The 19,920-nt window shown below is 44.5% G+C and overlaps 1 protein-coding gene across 1 annotated transcript in view; it reads right to left on the bottom strand.

Moving 5' to 3' along the window:
• Positions 1-3,874: 3,874 nt before the first annotated feature.
• epha4a (eph receptor A4a) overlaps positions 3,875-19,920 on the bottom strand; it is a 138,653-nt gene continuing 122,607 nt past the window's right edge. The window contains exons 15-18 of the mRNA XM_055646415.1: positions 19,044-19,240; positions 15,051-15,206; positions 10,211-11,050; positions 3,875-4,932 (exon numbers count right to left, since the gene is read on the bottom strand). Of these exons, the coding sequence (XP_055502390.1) occupies positions 10,936-11,050; positions 15,051-15,206; positions 19,044-19,240 (468 nt within the window). The 3' untranslated portion in view covers positions 3,875-4,932; positions 10,211-10,935. The remainder of the gene's footprint in view (positions 4,933-10,210; positions 11,051-15,050; positions 15,207-19,043; positions 19,241-19,920) is intronic.

Raw genomic sequence — 19,920 nt, 5'->3', positions numbered from 1 at the left:
CAGTTATGAAGTCGAGTATTCAATTATGGCAAAGACATTGAAACCATGGAGAACAGAAGCGCTATCTGCAGGTAGTGCCGAGTCACCAGGATGGGGCTACGACAAGACTGCGGGAGAAAGGCAAGTGCAGAGGAAAATTAATTGAGGTTTTCAAAATGATGAAGGCTTTTGACAGTGATTAAGGAAAAGCCATTTCCTCTCACTTGGGAGCCAGTGACAAACAGTCATCAATTTAAAATCCTCACACAGAGAAAAACGAGAAGTTATGAGGAACTTCTCTACTCAGAAGGCTGCGGTAACAAGTATATTTTGCCCCAACTTGAGGGGAAAAAAAAACTCTTGCATCTTTAAAGAGAGAAATGGGATAAATATTAGGGGCAAATGTTATTGGTGCAAAACAAGAAGTTATTAGAAAAGCATTTGTTCTGAAGGCTACGGTAAAAGTATATTTTTCAACAACTTAGAGCGGCGCGGTGTTGCAGCAGTAGAGTCGCTGCCTTATAACACTTACAGCGCCAGAGACTCTGGTTCGATCCCGACGATGGGCGCTCTCTGTGTGGAGTTAGGAAGTTCTCCCTGTGACTGTGTGTTTTTTCTCCGAGATCTTCGGTTTCCTCCCACACCCCAAAGACGTGCAGGTTTGCAGGTTAATTGGCTCGGTATAAATGTAAGTTGTCCCGAGTGTGTGGAGTAGTGCCCATGTGCGGGGATCGTAAATTGGCGCGGAGGGGGGGGCGTTTTTCAGCGCTGTATCTCTAAACTAAACCAAAGTCGGGTAAATGGAAATAAATAGAGGCCATTCAACCCCCCTCATCCAATCCACCACGTAGGATATGGGGCAGCTGGAAGCTTATTGATTCCTCGATCAGTAATCCACTTGGAAAGTACACATGTACATGGACAGGTCCAGCACGCCCTGTAGCTGATGGGTCTCTGGAGAATGCCACTGACGTCCACATCTCTGACCAACTCTTAGAAACATAGAAACATAGAAATTAGGTGCAGGAGTAGGCCATTCGGCCCTTCGAGCCTGCACCGCCATTCAATATGATCATGGCTGATCATCCAACTCAGTATCCCGTACCTGCCTTCTCTCCATACCCTCTGATCCCCTTAGGCACAAGGGCCACATCTAACTCCCTAATAAATATAGCCAATGAACTGGCCTCGACTACCCTCTGCGGCAGAGAGTTCCAGAGATTCACCACTCTCTGTGTGAAAAAAGTTCTTCACATCTCGGTTTTAAAGGATTTCCCCCTTATCCTTAAACTGTGACCCCTTGTCCTGAACTTCCCCAACATCAGGAACAATCTTCCTGCATCTAGCCTGTCCAACCCCTTAAGAATTTTGTAAGTTTCTATAAGATCCCCTCCCAATCTCCTAAATTCTAGAGAGTATAAACCAAGTCTATCCAGTCTTTCTTCATAAGACAGTCCTGACATCCCAGGAATCAGTCTGGTGAACCGTCTCTGCACTCCCTCTATGGCAATAATGTCCTTCCTCAGATTTGGTCTCTGAGTTTGTGCACTGCAATGCAGAAGTCGGTGACAAGCTGCGGATAAGATGCCAATGACTTCTGGGTTTATAGATTAATCGGACTCTGTAAATTGCTCCTGGTGGTCAGGGAGTGGGCGCAAACACGAGCTAACTTGTGTGATTGATGGCCGGTGTGGACCATCGATGGTCAACATGTGAAACGGGGCTGAAGTGCCTGTTTCCATGCCGTACCTATCCTTCAATCAATCATTCAAACCATCATCTCTGCCTCTGGACTCTGCTCAGTATCTAGGTGGAGCAATGAGAGGGACTGGATGCACTTTGCATCCGTCTCATTTATTTTACACCAGGTGAAAGGAAATGGTGGTATGTGGTTTCTTCATTGTTCTTTACATTCTGCAAGTCAATGGAAACAATTCCAAGGCCGGTGGCGTTGCCAAACATCAGGATGGTCTGCAAAGGAGAGTCCCCTGGAGTCTGGTCACAACTCTCCTCACATCAGGTTTCTCAGGAGGTCCTTTGTTCACCGATTTGTATCCTGATCAGGTGAGTGCAGGCAGATGCCTTGGTCAGTAGATCACACCCAAAACGATAAGGCCAGTCCATTGAAGGTTTAAAGTTGTCGGAAGGAGCTGCAGATGCTAGTTTACACTGAAGATAGACACAAAACGCTGGAGTATCTCAGGGGGACAGGCAGCATCTCTGGAATGAAAGAATGGGTGACGTTTCAGGTCGAGACCCTTCCTTAGTCTCAATGGGTGATGTTTCAGGTTGAGTCCCTTAGACTCAGGTTTAAAGTTGTTATCTTTGATTTGAAGGACAAGTCAATGGATATTTTTAAGGCAGGGTTTGAAAGATTCTTGATTAGTAGAGGTGTCAGGGGTTATGGGGAGAAGGCAGGAGAATGGGGTTGAGAGGGAGAGAGATCAGCCATGAATGAATGGCAGAGTAGACGATGGGCTGAATGGCCTAATTCTGCTCCTATCCCTTATGATTTGGCTCTTAATCCTTAAAGAAACTTTCACAATGTTATCTGCATTTAATTTCCTTCCTTATTCTCTTAAAATTGCCTTCGCTGATCGCGCTCCATCTAACCTCATCTGTCAATTCCATTTTGGGGATAAACAAGGAACTGCAGATGCTGGTTTACAAAAAAAAAAGGCAAAGTGCTGGAGTAACTCAGCGGGTCAGGCAGCATCTCTGCCGAGCATGGCTGGGTGACGTTTTGGGTCGTGACCCTATCTTCAGACGGCTAGGGGTGGGGGAGACGGGAAGAAAGCTGGAAGAGAGGAGAAGTAGGACAAGGCCCGGTGAGTTATTGGTGGATACAGGTGGAGGGGGGAATGTTGATAGGCATAACGTTGATAACACGTTGAAAATTTATTCGGCGACCAGAAAGACGCTATGACTCTTTGGGCGACTGAGGAGACGACTCACGACCGTTCAGGCGACACCCCGGCAACCGGGTGGCGACCGTCTAGTCTCCTGTAGTCGCCTAAGAAATCACCTTATGCCCCTATCCCACTTAGGAAACCTGAACGAAAACCTCTGGAGACTTTGCGCCCCACCCAAGGTTTCCGTGCGGTTCCCGGGTTGCAGGTGGTTGCCGGAGGTTGCAGGTAGTGGAAGCAGGTAGGGAGACTGACAAAAAACCTCCGGGAACCGCACGGAAACCTTGGGTGGGGTGCAATGTTTCCAGAGGTTTCCGTTCAGGTTTCCTAAGTGGGACAGAGGCATAAGTGGGACAGGCTCTTAAGGCAGCAACTGACTGATTCCTGGGATGTCAGGACTGTCTTATGAAGAAAGACTGGATAGACTTGGTTTATACTCTCTAGAATTTAGGAGATTGAGAGGGGATCTTATAGAAAGTTACAAAATTCTTAAGGGGTTGGACAGGCTAAATGCAGGAAGATTGCTCCCGATGTTGGGGAAGTCCAGGACAAGGGGTCACAGCTTAAGGACAAGGGGGAAATCCTTTAAAACCGAGATGAGAAGAACTTTTTTCACACAGAGAGTGGTGAATCTCTGGAACTCTCTGCCACAGAGGGTAGTCGAGGCCAGTTCATTGGCTATATTTAAGAGGGAGTTAGATGTGGCCCTTGTGGCTAAGGGGATCAGAGGGTATGGAGAGAAGGCAGGTGCGGGATACTGAGTTGGATGATCAGCCATGATCACATTAAATGGCGGTGCGGGCTCGAAGGGCCGAATGGCCTACTCCTGCACCTATTGTCTATGTTTCTATGTTTCTAATGTTGCACCACCAGCAGCAAGGAGTCCTCTATCTCACTCGTGGCCTAGATTAGAACGGGAACTAGTATTGCAAAGAATCAAAGCATAAAAACCAATGGTGTATTAATCATTCTCCCAAACCAAGAACTGTGCTGTAACTACTTTATTTTGTGTACACTCTCTGTGCACCATTTTGTAACTATTATTTTACAATGTACAAACTAGGTACAAAAAGATTCTCAAGACCATAAATAAATGACATAAGTTACATGTACCTAAAATTCAAATTAAAAAAATACAAAAATGAAACGGCAAAAAAAATTTAATCTATGCCTAACTCATCGAAAAAAAATGGTATAAAGGAAAATAAAATATTGGACTGCTAGAAGGATTCCAGTTTGAACTAAATTAAAATACACTGTACATTTTTTTTAATTCAGAAGACCACAGCCGGTCTTGCTTTTACTCAATTGTGTTCAAACAAGAATACAAAAAATAGATCTATGTCATTTGTTTAAAATTAGCATTTAAGAGAATACTGCTCAGGACTGAAGGATGTTAAAATGTAAATGAAAATATCAGTTACAGTTCATGACATCTTTGAGATAATGATGTTATAATTGTGTTGTTATAACAAATGTATGCACTAAACTGCTAACATTTCGAGCAAGATGGCCCGAAAGGAAAAAAATGACCAAAGCTGTCACGTGATTGAGAGTTTTCTGACATTATCAAATGTATATAAAACAATGATGGGATCTAATGGCACAGTTTGAAATGCTACTTCAATAAAACACACATGTACAACTCGGTGACAAGTCCACGGATCTGTTCCTATATAGCAGATTCCATACATTATTAATAGCTAATAACAGTATTTTTGAACAGGTTGTCACATTAGGCATAGCAGTGACATGCAGAAGTCCACAAAGTTTAGTTATCCTACACAGTACATTCCACTCGTGATTTTCCAGAACAGATGCTGAACTTTTGTACGCTTGTGAGAGTTTTCCCCTTCTTAGTGTTTTTTTTTTGTTTTTTTTTTTGCTTTGAATTTGGGCTTGTCTGAAGCTGGTGTTTTGTTGAAGCTAAGTTCCTTCCTTGTTTCTGATCTTCGTGGGAATAGCCACTGTGGGATTTTCCATGTTCATTGTTGTTCCGACTTCCCAGTACTTAACATGAGGTTATTCGGCAGTTCAATTGATTCTGAAGCAAAGCAAAGGGATAATAAATTATTATATTTTTCTTCTTGCATAATGCAGTAATGATGATGGCACATTATATTCAAAGATTAGATCAGTCTTGTTTGGTTTATCACTATTTCTCTTTCAAATCCATCTTTATAGAATATTGTTCGTATGAAACAATTTTATCGACGAGATATAATCCCAAATTTGTCATCAATCAATGTCACTACTTTTAATCACAATGAGTACAAATCATGTGATTTTTGTATCCCCCCCCCCCCGGAAATCAAGTTCTTAAAGGGAACTAGGGAACTTTTTGAAAACATAATTCCTAGTTGCAGTCACTAATACACTGGGCCACATTAGTGCATTTAATGAAAGGGGATGTAGATTACATTCCCTTTCTCCCCTAAAGACGATAAAGTCTTACAGCATAGAAACAGGCTCTTTGGCCTAACTTGCCCATACCGGCCAACTTGTCCCATCTAGACTTGTCCTACCTGCCAGAGTTTGGTCCATATCCCTCTAAACCTGTCCTATCCATTCACCAGCCTAAATGATTCCTAAATTTCAGTAGCTCATTCTATACACCTTCCACTCTCTGCTTGAAGAAGTTTCTCCTCAGGTTCTTATTACATCTCCTCCCCCCCCCCTTCCCCCCTCCCCCCCCACCTTAAACCATGTCCTCTGCTTCTCAATTTCCCCAACTCTGGGCAAGAGACTCTGGGGGTGTGTCTTCCCAATCTATTCTGATTGAGTTCAATGGAACTTTAAGACTGTTTAGGATTCTGTTTGGCATAGACAAAGATTATGAAGAGGTCATAACTAGAGTCGTAAAACTTCAGGTAGGTTTCGGCCGGTGGGTCGAAGAGCCTGTTTCCACGCTTTACCACTAAGTCAAATTTTCTGTTAGAAACAGCAAAATAGTAGCTTCAATATTTCTTCTCTAAAATTATAAATAGTTGGTTTCAACAAATGTTAGCTGAAAATGTTAACTGAAAAGCTAAGGCACTCAGACAGGAGGTTGCGTCTTATTTGACTTGCAACCTTCACCGTGTGAGGTGGTCTCTGCCCAAGAAGGCAATTAAGTAATCTTGAATTGCTTTGGTTCCAGAGGAGAAAAAGCATCCAGCCGTGATCGCCATCCATTTTGCCCATCTGGAAATCCTTTGCCCATCCACTTTTCCCCACTCCCCTCCTGCAATGGGTCTGAGGAAGGGTTCCGAACCGAAATGCCACCTATCCATTCCCTTTAGAGATGTTGCCTGAGTTACTCCAGCATTCAGTGTTTATCGTTGATATAAACCAGCATCTGCGGTTCCTTTTTATTACATGGCGAGTGTTTGTGTTGTCCCTACTCCCAAATCCTCCACCACTAATGGAAGTGGCTGTTGTGCTCACTGTTCAGGCAAGGCAGTTATGAGGATGTTGCCAGGCCTCTAGGGTCTGAGCTACAGGGAGAGGTTGAGTATTGTGGGCCTCTATTCCTTGAAGCGCAGGAGGATGAGGGGGCATCTTATAATAGTGTATAAAATCATGAGAGGAATACATTGGGTAGATACATAAAGTCTCTTGCCCAGACTAGGTGAATCGAGGACCAGAGGACATAGGTTTAACGTGAAGGGGAAAGATTTAATACTAATCAGAGGGGTAACTTTTTCACAGGAGGGGTGGTGAGTGTATGGAATGGGCTGACAGAGGAGGCAGTTGAGGCAGGGACTACATTGAAGAAACAGTTAGACAGGTACATGGATAGGACAGGTTTGGAGGGATATGGGCCAAAATGGGCAGGTGGGACTAGTGTAGATGGGACATGTTAGTCGTGGTGGGAAAGTTGGGTCAAAGGGCTTGTTTCCACACTGTATCACTCTATGGCCACGAATGTGGGTCTGGATGCCAATGTAACCACCTGATGAGACACTCAGGGAGAGGGAGACATGCCGGGGCCATTTCATTGATTCAATCAATACGTACAAACTGTACTGGGTGAACTCTCCTTTGTGATTTTTAGGGTGGAGGAAAAGAATGGAGCTATTTTTATTATTGGATGAAATTTCAGATGGAATGTCAAAACTCATTACCGAGCAGTTTCATAAAAAGAACACATGGGAATTGATATGATTATTGCACAAGAAATCCAGTGCAGTTCTGACCCATTTAATTTGCAAGAATATAATGAACTGAGTGCTCCAATGCTCTTGTACAAAGTAAGAATGATCGACCTTTCTCTGATGCCTTGTGGTTTCTGAGATGTTTTACTAAGCACTTGGTTCAGGCTGGCCTTCCTTTGTAGATAGAGTTGAATCCCTACTAATGTAGGCAGCATATTGCATATATATTGCATATGGCAATTTTAGGCAATTTCTACAAACAACCCCCTTTTTCTCTTTCTCTCCTGTAGGCTTTATTTCAAGAGGGTAGATTGGAAAAACAGGGATGTAATTCTGAAGCCCCTGTCCCACTTACGTGTCCCTGGCACGCTAATTACGTGACCTCGTGGTCGAGTTGAGGCGCGACTTCATGCGTCCACACAGCCGCCTGGAGCGCATGACGTCATTTGAAGAGGGACACAAAATGCAGGAGTAACTCAGTGGGCCTGGCAGCATCTCGGGAGACAAGCATTGGGTGATGTTTCGGGTCGAGACTCTTCTTCAGTCTGTAAGAGATGCTGCCGGTCCCGCTGAGTTACTCCTGCATTTTGTGTCCATCTTCAATTTTCTTGGCCCCGCTCTAGGAGTAGAAGTGGGGGCGGATCCGGACCGCAACGGCCGTGAGCCCCAGGCCGAGCTCGGCGATCGTTTGCCCGCTTCTGCTGCTGTTGGAGGTGAGACATTGCGTCACGCCGGGGTCTTGGGCCTGTCCCACTTTGGCCGTCAGTTATGCGACAGCCGGTGGCGCGCGAAGATTTTGTTTGTTTCAAAATTTCGGAGCACAACTACATACCCCTCCACGCTTCTCAGTGGGACCGGCCCCGCGCGGCCATATGAAGCCCGTGCGCCTCAACGCGACGATGAGGTAATGTAATTTGCGTGCCAGGGACACGTAAGTGGGACAGGGCCTTTAGGCACTGGTCAGGCTGCATTTGGAATGTTGTGAGCAATTTTGGCACCATATCTGACGATGGATGTCCTGGCTCTGGAGCGGGTCGAGAGGAGGTTTACAAGAATGATCCCAGGAATGAATAGGTTAACATATGATGAGTGTTTGATGGCGCTGGGCCTGTACACAATGGGAGTTTTGAAGAGAGGAAGGGGCGGGGGGGAGGGGCGTGGGTCTCATTGAAACAAACCAAATTGTGAAAGGCTTGGATAGAGTGGATGGGGAGAGGATGTTTCCTCTAGTTGGAAAGTCTAGGAATTTCTTTAGTCGGGGGGTGGTGAATCTGTGGAATTATTTGCAACAGAAGGCTGTCTGGATGGACTATTTTATGGTTGAGGTAGATAGATTCTTGATTAATACAGGTGTCAGGGGTTATGGGAAGGCAGGAGAATGGGGTTAGAAGGGAGAGATTGATCAGCCATGATTGAATGGGAGAGTAAACTTGATGGACTGAATGGCCTAATTCTGTTCCTATCACATATGACCTCCCCCCCCCCCCCCCCACTATTTCCACGTCACTCCTTTTCCCCCTGAACTCTAGCTGACTTTAGTTTAGTTTATTGTCACGTGTGTCGAGGTACAGTGAAAAGCTTGTGTTGCGTGCTAACCAGTCAGTGGAAAGACAATACATGATTACAATCGAGCCGTTTACATGATAAGGGAATAACGTTTAGTGCAAGGTAAAGCCAGTAATAACCAATGAAAGATAGTCCTCAGGTCACCAATAAGGTAGCTAGTAGTTCAGGACTGCTCTCTGGTTGTGGTAGGATGGTTCAGTCACCTGATAACAGCTGGGAAGAAACTGTCCCTGAATCTGGAGGTGTGCATTTTCACACTTCTATATATTTTGCCTGATGGGAGAGACCCTTGCATTGGTTTCTTCTCCTTCAGCACCAAAGTTCCTTCAACACGTTTTATATTTTGCATCTATCTACTTCTTTTGGGATCACACCTGCTTCCAACCAACAACATGCCTATCTGGGAGCCCCCCCCCCCTCACCTGAGGTCACGATGTGGCCCGTCTCTTCTTCTCTCCCAGATTTTTGTTTCCCAGCTCTCCCTGCTATGAGTCCGACCTGAAACGTCACCTATACATTTTCTCCAAAGTAACCCAGACCCGCTGAGTCACTCCAACATTTTCTCCGTCTTTGGCACATAGTTGGTTTGGCCACACTATAATGATTTCATTGCAAGGAAAACTTGGCAGTTTTTAAACCTCGTACTGGATAGAGAATTGGATCCAGACAGCATCAAGACAATTTAGTAGGTATAAAACATTGGCCACATTTAAGCTAAGCAAAGGGTGATGTGGAAACACTGGGCATGTAACCTAATAATGCCCCCTGACACTCAGGAGAGATTTAGACAATAGGCAATAGATGCAGGAGTAGACCATTCAGCCCTTCAAGCCAGCACTGCCATTCACTGTGATCATGGCTGATCATCCCCATTCAGTACCCCGTTCCTGCCTTCTCCCCACATCCCTTGACTCTGCAATCTTTAAGAGCTCCATCTAAAGGGCCTGTCCCACCAGCATGCGACTGCATGCGTCTAGCGCGACCAATCGTGGTGGCTTGAGGCGTACGGCCTCGCGGGGCTGGTCCCACTTCCAACCGCGGAGCCGTCTGGAGCTGGTCCCGACATCATACTCACCAATCAGCTGGACAGGAGGTGGGCCGACTGAATTTGGACGTCGCACGGCGTCGGTCGGTGACGTCATCACGCAACGGCACGCCGGGCGATGACGTCATCGTGCATTCAGGCGCCACACGCTCAAGACGCTGCGTACAGCATCGAGACGCTGCGATGCCCGCGAGGCGGTGCGTACGGCCTCAATGCGGCTGCGGGCAGGCCGTTGCCGTGCGGGATTTTTGGATAGTGTCAGTTTTTCGGAGCCCCGCGCGGTGTGGGGACCAGCCCCGCACTCCATACGGCTCTGCCGATCGAAGTGGGACCGGCCCCGCGAGGCCGTACGGCTCAAGCGACCACGTTAGGTCGCGCTCGCCACGTGCAGTCGCATGCTGGTGGGACAGGCTCTTAACTCTTTCTTGAAAGCATCCAGAGAATTGGCCTCCACTGCCTGCTGACTGGCAACCAAAGCCTACAGACATCAGAATATACTGCAGTAAGTTCCCCAACTTCAAATGATCATATGATTTTAATGACTTAAGTTTGGTCAAAGTAAAAAAATTTTTTACCTCATAATCTTTTGTTGTATGTTGCAATGAAGTCAGTTCATTGTTAATTGTCTTTTCCTTCATCAACATATGATGGCCATCTGTTCTATTAAAAACTATCTAGACATTTCTCCAAGGAAAGAATCACCACATTATGTGTTGGCAATCACTCTATGTTACATTGCAGTCTAAGTCACTATCTTTCAAACTGTAATCCACAAGGCTGCCCTGCTCAATTCAGCAAAGTTTCGGAAGGACAGTTTTCAGAAACCTCCACTTGGGATGCAGTCATTGGAAGAAATTGGCCATTCACGATGCGCCCCTCCAGTCAGGACGATGTCTGCAGGAATGTCTTGTTGTAGAGCTTCAAATCCGCTTTAACAAATCCTTCGTTAGCAAGCCGTGTGAAAAGTAATCTTGTATCCAGTGATAATTTTGAGAAATTCATTGCGGGCGTGGTGTGGATAATGGCATCAACAGATTGGCTCCTTCGTAATTGTTTATCCAATGAGGAACAGGAGTTCAAAAACAAATGTACATCTGATCCGGTCTTCACTTAGTTGGACGAAGGTCTCCGTGACGATCGTGAAGTTCAGCATTCTGTCCTCAAATCAGGCAAAACCACTGACAAAATATCCGTATACCAAAGGGCAACAATTAAGAGTTTTTATTTAAAAAGTGCAGTTTTTTTTCCTGTTAAAGTGCATGGATGAGGTAAACAAATTTCATTGAGTTTTAGCGCTGGCTCAGACAGGAACCATCCTTCCCTGCAGCTGCTGCACCTGGGCCCTCATTCCCTGGATGCTGCTCAGGATCTTGTTCTGATGCACCGCTGTTGTGATTCCAATTCGGACCAGGTCGCTGTGGAAACGGGTAAACAAAATCAGAAAACTGCTCTTTTCAAATGCATAGTTACAGAGAAAGGTTGAACAAGTTAGGGCTTTATGCTCTGGAGCGCAGAAGGTTAAGGGGGGACTTGATAGAGGTCTTTAAAATGATGAGAGGGATAGACAGAGTTGACGTGGATAAGCTTTTCCCACTGAGAGTAGGGAAGATTCAAACAAGGGGACATGACTTGACAATTAAAGGACAGAAGTTTAGGGGTAACATGAGGGGGAACTTCTTTACTCAGAGAGTGGTGGCTGTGTGGAATGAGCTTCCAGTGAAGGTGGTGGAGGCAGGTTTGTTTTTATCACTTAAAAATAAATTGGATAGTTATATGGACGGGAAAGGTATGGAGGGTTATGGTCTGAACGCAGGTATATGGGACTAGGGGAGAATACGTGTTCGGCACGGACTAGAAGGGTCGAGATGGCCTGTTTCTGTGCTGTAATTGTTATATGGTTATATATGGTTATGTGTACCATAACATAACATAATGAATGGTACGGTGTTCTGTTACCATAGACCTGTACACCATACCATTGGATGCTGCTATTCTCTACAGCTTGCACCATTTGATTTCATTTGGAGTTTTGGTGACGTTATTCCCACTAAGGCACAGCTGACTTTACAGCAAAGGAATATTGCCTTTAATCCCAAGGTAATCATTTCTGGGTTTTGTACCAACTTTGTGTGGCACAGTGATGCAGTGGTAGAGTTGCAGCCTTATGGCGCCAGAGATCCAGGTTCGATTCTGCCGACGGGTTTGGGCCGTACAAGAGTTTGTATGTTCTCCCCGTGACCACATGGGTTTTCTCCGGGTGCTCTGGTTTCCTCCCCCTCCCCAAAGACGTGCAGGTTTGTAGGTTGATTTCATTCTGTAAATTGTCCCTACAGTGAAGGATAGAACGAGTGTATGGATGGTCGCAGGTCGGCGTGGACTCGGTGTGCTGAAGGGCCTGTTTCCACGCTGTATCTCTAAACTAAACTAAACAACCCAGTAGGTCGAAAATTAAATCCGTGTACACAGACTCCACAGGATGTATCCCACCGGATATCATCTTTATTCTGTTTAAGAAGGAACTGCAGATGCTGGAAAATCGAAGGTAGACAAAAATGCTGGAGAAACTCAGCGGGTGCAGCAGCATCTATGGAGCGAAGGAGATAGGCAACGTTTCCACACCTGGGGTACTAAAAAATTCAATAGAAAAATAAACGTTGCCTATTTCCTTCGTTCCATAGATGCTGCTGCACCCGCTGAGTTTCTCCAGCATTTTTGTGTACCTATAATCTGTTTAGCTTGGAAATAAAAGCACCTACAGGCAAAGGTACGCACAGATTCTGGGCAGAAGGAGAATGGAAAATATCCTATCCATGACAACAAGTTGGGTACATATGGTGGTATAGTGAATAGATTATTGGAGTTTGAATCCCACCATAACAGTTGGGGGAGGGGAGATCAGCAGGGGTACTTAAAAATTCAATAGAGAAATAAAGCTTGTCTTCATATTGATAACTATGAAATCTCCAGAGTGGCATTTAAAGCAAAAACATTTTTAAATTAATGATGTTTATGTAACAAAATCTGCCATTTTTACCTGGTGTGACCCATATGAGTCTAAATCCATAATCCCATCAATGTTGTTGACCCATAATTGGGTTCAGTTGAGGGGCAATCAAGAACGGTCAAAAAATTTCTCGCTGCCAGTGATATCCATACTCAAAGAATGAATACAATCAAGAGGGTGGGAAAAATCAATTGTAAATTAAATTTGGTCAGTGTACCATGATGGGCCTATTGGCCTGAAACTCCATGCAGACAACAACCACTTCCTTATCTTATCCTCTTCAAAACAAATCAATCAACTTTATGAGTCATGACCTGTCCTGCCCAAAGCAATGCTGATTGTCCTTTATTAACCCATTCTCTTCCAAATGCAAGCAATTCGTATCCTGAAGAATCCTCTGCAATAACTTCGCCACCACTGACATGGGGCTCACTGGATCATAATATTCTGGTGTATCTTTATTTTTCTTCTTAAATAAAAGAACAACACAGGTTATTTCCCAGTCCTCCAAGACATGGCCTGTGGTAAGAGGAGATACAGATCTTGACTCAAGATCAAGGCCCCAGCAATTTCCTCTCTTTCCTCTCTCTACAACCTGGTATAGATCCCGTCAGGACCTGGGGATATATTCACCTTTTCACACGTGGCATTTAGCATATTAGTATACCCTCACACTGTTATCAATATCTCGCATATCCTCATCCACTACAAAGTACTCATCTCTAGCTGTTGTCCCCCTCAACTGTGCCAGTCTGAAGGGTCTCAAGTGGAAACATCACCCATTCCATCTCTCCCGAGATGCTGCCTGTCCCACTGAGTTACTCCAGCATGTTGTGCCTATCCCACCTATCACTCTGTTCTGCCCCCACTTATAGAATCATAGAAACATAGAAATTAGGTGCAGGAGTAGGCCATTCGGCCCTTCGAGCCTGCACCGCCACTCAATATGACCATGGCTGATCATCCAACTCAGTATCCCATACCTGCCTTCTCTCCATACCCTCTAATCCCCTTGGCCACAAGGGCCACATCTAACTCCCTCTTAAATATAGCCAATGAACTGGCCTCGACTACCCTCTGTGGCAGAGAGTCCCAGAGATTCACCACTCTCTGTGTGAAAAAAGTTCTCCTCATCTCGGTTTTAAAGGATTTCCCCCCTTATCCTTAAGCTGTGACCCCTTGTCCTGGACTTCCCCAACATCGGGAACAATCTTCCTGCATCTAGCCTGTCCAACCCCTTTAGAATTTTGTAAGTTTCTATAAGATCCCCTCTCAATCTCCTAAATTCTAGAGAGTATTCAGATTCAGATTCAGATTCAATTTAATTGTCATTGTCAGTGTACAGTACAGAGACAACGAAATGCACTATAAACCAAGTCTATCCAGTCTTTCTTCATAAGACAGTCCTGACATCCCAGGAATCAGTCTGGTGAACCTTCTCTGCACTCCCTCTATGGCAATAATGTCCTTCCTCAGATTATTATTCAGCGCTCTTCCCCTTACTAGTCTGAAGGGTCCCGATTCAAACTGTCATCTATCCATGTCAACTGAAATGCTGCCTGACCTTCTGAGTTACAATTTGAATGTTATTTTTTCTTGTAAACGAGCTGCTGCAGATCCGTGTGTCTGCATCCAATTGATCGATGTGGTAAACTCTCTTTCCTGGGTCATTATATCATATAAGAGGATTAAATATATAGTTTTGATGAGGAAATTTACAGGTGATCCAAATAGCTTAAAATTTATACTTAAGTATAATTTTTTTTGTTTGATTTAGAGACACAGGATGGAAACAGGCCCTTCGGCCCACCAAGTTCGTGCTGACTAGCAATCCCCTGCACTACCCTATGCAGACACTAGGATCAATTTAATATTTTACCAAGCCAATTAACCGACTAACCTGCAGTTCTTTCGAGTGTGGGAGACACTCGATAGACAATAGGTGCAGGAGTAGGCCATTTGGCCCTTTGAGCCAGCACCGCCATTCAACGTGATCATGGCTGATCATCCCCAATCAGTACCTCATTCCTGCCTTCTCCCCATATCCCCTGGCTCTGCTATCTTTAAGAGCTCTATCTAACTTTCTCTTGAAAGCATCCAGAGAACTGGCCTCCACCACCCACTGAGGCAGAGAATTCAACAGACTCTGTGTTAAAAAATATTTCCTCATCTCCGTTTCAAATGGCTTATCCCTTATTCTTAAAAGGGAACCCAAAGTTTCTGGAGATAACCCATGCAGGTCACGGGGAGAACGTACGGATGAGCGCCCACCGTCAGGATCGAACCCGGGTCTCTCGGTGCTATAAGGTGGCAACTCTACCGCTGCGCCACCGTGCCGCCCTGCAGCATTTTAAAGTAAACAGAAATTCTGTGACAACTGTAGAGTTCACTCCAAGTCATGATACACTTACTCTTGATTCATGTGTACTACAGATTCTAGAGAGGTGTAGCCCGCTGCTGTGAAGTTATCTTTGTATCTGTCCAACTTAATAACTTGAAGCCAGTCGTCAACGGAGTCCAAAGCAGAGAGGTCAGGTGTGCCAGGATCTAACAACGCAGTGGAAGGTCTGTAAATGCAAACATTTAAAAAGAAAATCATAAAATATACTCGTTTAGACAGGACGTTATTGCACGGAACAATTATATTCTAGACTAAGGCGGGGTGGTTAGATGTCATCAATTCAAATTGTTGATCGTAAATAAAAAAACTAATTGGTTTTATTAATAAAGTTATTTTTAAAACTCAGTCAATTAATATCAATGAAGTTATAGTTTTAATGTTGGTTTAGTTTTAGAGATACAGTGTGAACACGGGTTTTGGTCTCCAAATCTGAGGAAGGACATTATTGCCATAGAGGGAGTGCAGAGAAGGTTCACCAGACTGATTCCTGGGATGTCAGGACTGTCTTATGAAGAAAGACTGGATAGACTTGGTTTATACTCTCTAGAATTTAGGAGATTGAGAGGGGATCTTATAGAAACTTACAAAATTCTTAAGGGATTGGACAGGCTAGATGCAGGAAGATTGTTCCCGATGTTGGGGAAGTCCAGGACAAGGGGTCACAGCTTAAGGATAAGGGGGAAATCCTTTAAAACCGAGATGAGGAGAACTTTTTTCACACAGAGAGAGGTGAATCTCTGGAACTATCTGCCACAGAGGGTAGTTTGAGGCCAGTTCATTGGCTATATTTAAGAGGGAGTTAGATGTGGCCCTTGTGGCCAAGGGGATCAGAGGGGATGGAGAGAAGGCAGGGACGGGATACTGAGTTGGATGATCAGCCATGATCATATTAAATGGTGGTGCAGGCTCGAAGGGCCGAATGGCCTACTCCTGCACCTAATTTCTATGTTTCTATGTTTCTTCGGCACACTGAGTCCGGGCCGACCAACAATCCCCGCACATTAATACTATCCTACACACACTAGGAACAATTTTTAATTTTACCAAGCCATTTAACGTACAAACCTGCACGTCTTTTGACATGTCTTCCAACCTCTTTCAGGCCTCAATATGTACTGAAAGCCAGCGCTTCCCATGAATAATACTAACAGGTAAATGATATAAATCTTATGGCCTTCAGACTTCTCATTACAATGTTATCTTTAGAACCCATTGACTCATCAGGTTATCTTCCATTCTGTCACCTCTTCTAGAAATACTTTAAAATGACTGATGAAAATTGATATATCTTCAGATGATATTGTGTTTCGTTTCAAGGAGCAGAAATGTAGGAACATTTGTATAGGACAGGTTTGGAGGGATATGGACCAAGCGCGGGTAGGTGGGACTAATGTAGCTGGGGCATGTTGGCCGGTGTGGGCAAATTGGGCCAAAGGGCCTGTTTCCACACTGTATCACTCTGTGGCTGTGTGACTCTATAACTCTGAAGCAGATATTCATAGTCGATACTCCACATGTAATATTGAATATGATATGCAGGATGCATTGGGATATGGGACAAGACAGGATTACAGGTTTAGCTATTCAACTGGATAACTTCAGACTCTCTGAATGATTACTTTACATCATGTGGATGTGTTGTGGGCCTCCAGCCTGCCACAATTACGTCAATTTGAAGGAAGATGTGCCAACTAATAGCCCCAAGGTGGTAGTTACCCATTCAACTCGTAAAGGTCAATAATATCTCGTAATGATCAGTAACTGCTGTGTAAAACGACGGCATCAGCAAAAAGGGCCTGCCTCGTGGTGCTCATGTACAGTATAACCATCCATTATGTGGATAATCACCCCTAACATCTCACCGGGCACAAAATAATTAAATATGGCTTACTAAAACATTAATAAAAGTCAAACAACAGCCCCCACACTCAGTAAATACTGAATCTTATTTTTCATTGTTGAATTCATTAAATAAAGGATTAATTTTAAGAATTAGGGATTTAATTTGCGAGTAGCTAATGGTCGGAAAACAAAAAGGTTTCTAGTTGTTTAATTAATTTATTGTCACATGTACCGAGGTACAGTGAAAAGCTTTTGTTGCGTGCTAACCAGTCAGCGGTGTGTAGAAGGACATCCCAGTTACGCAGTTTCCTGTTATAACGTCAGAACAGGCTGTCAATTTTCATGCAGGGAAGTTCACACAAATGGTAATGTCTTGATGAACAATGTTGCTTAAAGAATAAAGCTTGTGCAATAACTGGAAATTATTTCACTGTCCATCTTCATAAAAGTATCCTAGGATCCTGTGCATATACTTGAGTGAAGAAGTAGGATCTCCTGAGTTCATGTTTCATTGGAGCAGAAGTAAGCCATTTGGCCCATTGAGTCTACTCCGCCATTCAATCATGACTGACCTATCTTTCCCCATCAATCCCATTATCCTGCCTTCATCCCATAACCTTTTTGGGAATCCTGTCCGGCACTTCCAAGTCCCTTTGCCCCACTGATTTCTGATTTTTCTCCCCATTTGGAAAATAGTCCACGCCTTTATCACCACTACCAACATGCGTGACTGCACACTTTGCTACACTGTATTCCATCTGCCACCTTTTTGCCCACTCTCCCAACCTGTCCAAGTCCATCTGCAGAGTCCCTGCTTTCTCTACACTCCTCGCGCCTCCATCTATCTTCGTATCATCCGCAGACTTGGCCACAAGGCCTTCGATCGCCTCATCCAAACCATTGATATGCAATGTGAAAAGTGGCACCCCAGCACCGACCCTTGCGGACCACCGCTGATCATCGGCAGCTTACCAGAACAAGCCCCCTTTTATTCCCAATCTTTGTCTTCCAGCCAGCCCTCCATCCAGGCTAGTATCTTCCCTCCAATACCATCTTGATTTAATATAGAAACATAGAAAATAGGTGCAGGAATAGGCCATTCGGCCCTTCCAGCCAGCACCGCCATTCGATATGATCATCATGCTTGAACATCCAAAATCAGTATCCCGTTCCTGCTTTCCCCCCAAATCTCTTGATTCCTTTAGCCCCAAGAGCTAAATCTCTCTCTCTTGAAATATCTTGAATATCTCATATCACTATCCCTATCGGCCCACAACTTGTGGACTCGAGCATGTCAAATGGAACTGAACCCCAAATGTTCAAGGTCTATGACTGAACAAGATAGTATGAATGAGCATGAGAGTGAGGTTGATGCTATAACTGACTTTAGCTTACTAATGGCAGCAATAAGAAGGGTTTCTACCCGAAACGTTGCCTATTTCCTTCGCTCCATAGACGCTGCCTCACCCGCTGAGTTTCACCAGCATTTTTGTCTACCTTCAATAAGAATCACTAGTTATTTTGAGACAAATATCAGCTGAATATTTCTACTTCATTAGAAGTAGCGTATAATTGGAAGTAAGCCATTCACACTGACTATTGCAACACAAACCACATAACCATATAACAATTACAGCACGGAAACAGGCCATCTCGACCCTTCTAGTCCGTGCCGAACACATAATCTCCCCTAGTCCCATATACCTGCGCTCAGACCATAACCCTCCATTCCCTTCCCATCCATATAGCTATCCAATTTATTTTTAAATGATAAAAACAAACCTGCCTCCACCACCTTCACTGGAAGCTCATTCCACACAGCCACCACTCTCTGAGTAAATAAGTTCCCCCTCATGTTACCCCTAAACTTCAGTCCCTTAATTCTCAAGTCATGTCCCCTTGTTTGAATCTTCCCTACTCTCAGTGGGAAAAGCTTTTCCACGTCAACTCTGTCTATCCCTCTCATCATTTAAAAAACCTCTATCAAGTCCCCCCTTAACCTTCTGCGCTCCAAAGAATAAAGCCCTAACTTGTTCAACCTTTCTCTGTAACTTAGTTGCTGAAACCCAGGCAACATAGACACTATTAAATAATTTGAGGAGTGATATCTGAAATCTGTCTTTGAGCTCAAACAACATGTTTATTTAAATAGAAAGCCGACCTTGTATTTTCGTTCACTGCGGTTCTTTTCAAGCTGCTTGGATTTCGAATCAGCTTGTCCAGCATGCTGACAATCTGCACAAACTTAGGTCTGTCATTGCGTTCCTTTTGCCAGCAGTCCAGCATCAACTGATGGAGGGAGACTGGGCAGTCCATGGGAGGAGGTAATCGATAACCTTCCTCAATTGCCTTAATCACCTGGGGGGAACAAATGACACCAAATTATACGGAGTTGGTGTAGACCTCTCGACACGATGAGGCAGCAACTCTACTGCTGCGCCAGCGTGCCGCCATTCACGATCGGGGCGGCACAGCGGTAGAGTTGCTGCCTCGTAGCGTCAGAGTCCCGGGATCGATCCTGGCTCTGGGTGCTGTCTGTACGGAGTTTGCACGTCCTCCCTGTGACCGCGAAGGTTTTCTCCGGATGCTCAATTTTCCTCCCACCTTCCAAAGACGTACAGGTTTGAAGATTAATTGTCTTCTGTAAGTTGTCCCCAGCATGTAGGATGGAACAAGTGCTCGGGTGATCTAAACAAAATCATAGCAGACCACAGCTCCATCTTCCTGCAATAGATTCTGATCCCTTTAATTTACAGAAGCCAATTAACCTACAAATCTGTATGGCTTTAGAATGGGGGGTGAAACAAGCAACCAGAGAAAACCCACATGGTCACAGGGAGAATGCACAAACAACCACAAACTTTCATTTAAAAATAAATTGGATAGACATATGGATGAGAAGGGAATGGAGGGTTATGGTATGAGTGCAGGCAGGTGGGACTAAGGGAAAAAAGTTGTTTGGCACGGACTTGTAGGGCCGAGATGGCCTGTTTCCATGCTGTAATTGTTATATGGTTATATGGTTACGCATAGACAAC

This window comes from Leucoraja erinacea, chromosome 14, assembly GCF_028641065.1.
Source record: "Leucoraja erinacea ecotype New England chromosome 14, Leri_hhj_1, whole genome shotgun sequence".
In the NCBI taxonomy this organism is placed as follows: Eukaryota; Metazoa; Chordata; class Chondrichthyes; order Rajiformes; family Rajidae; genus Leucoraja; species Leucoraja erinaceus.
This window is presented reverse-complemented; position numbering and strand designations above follow the sequence as displayed.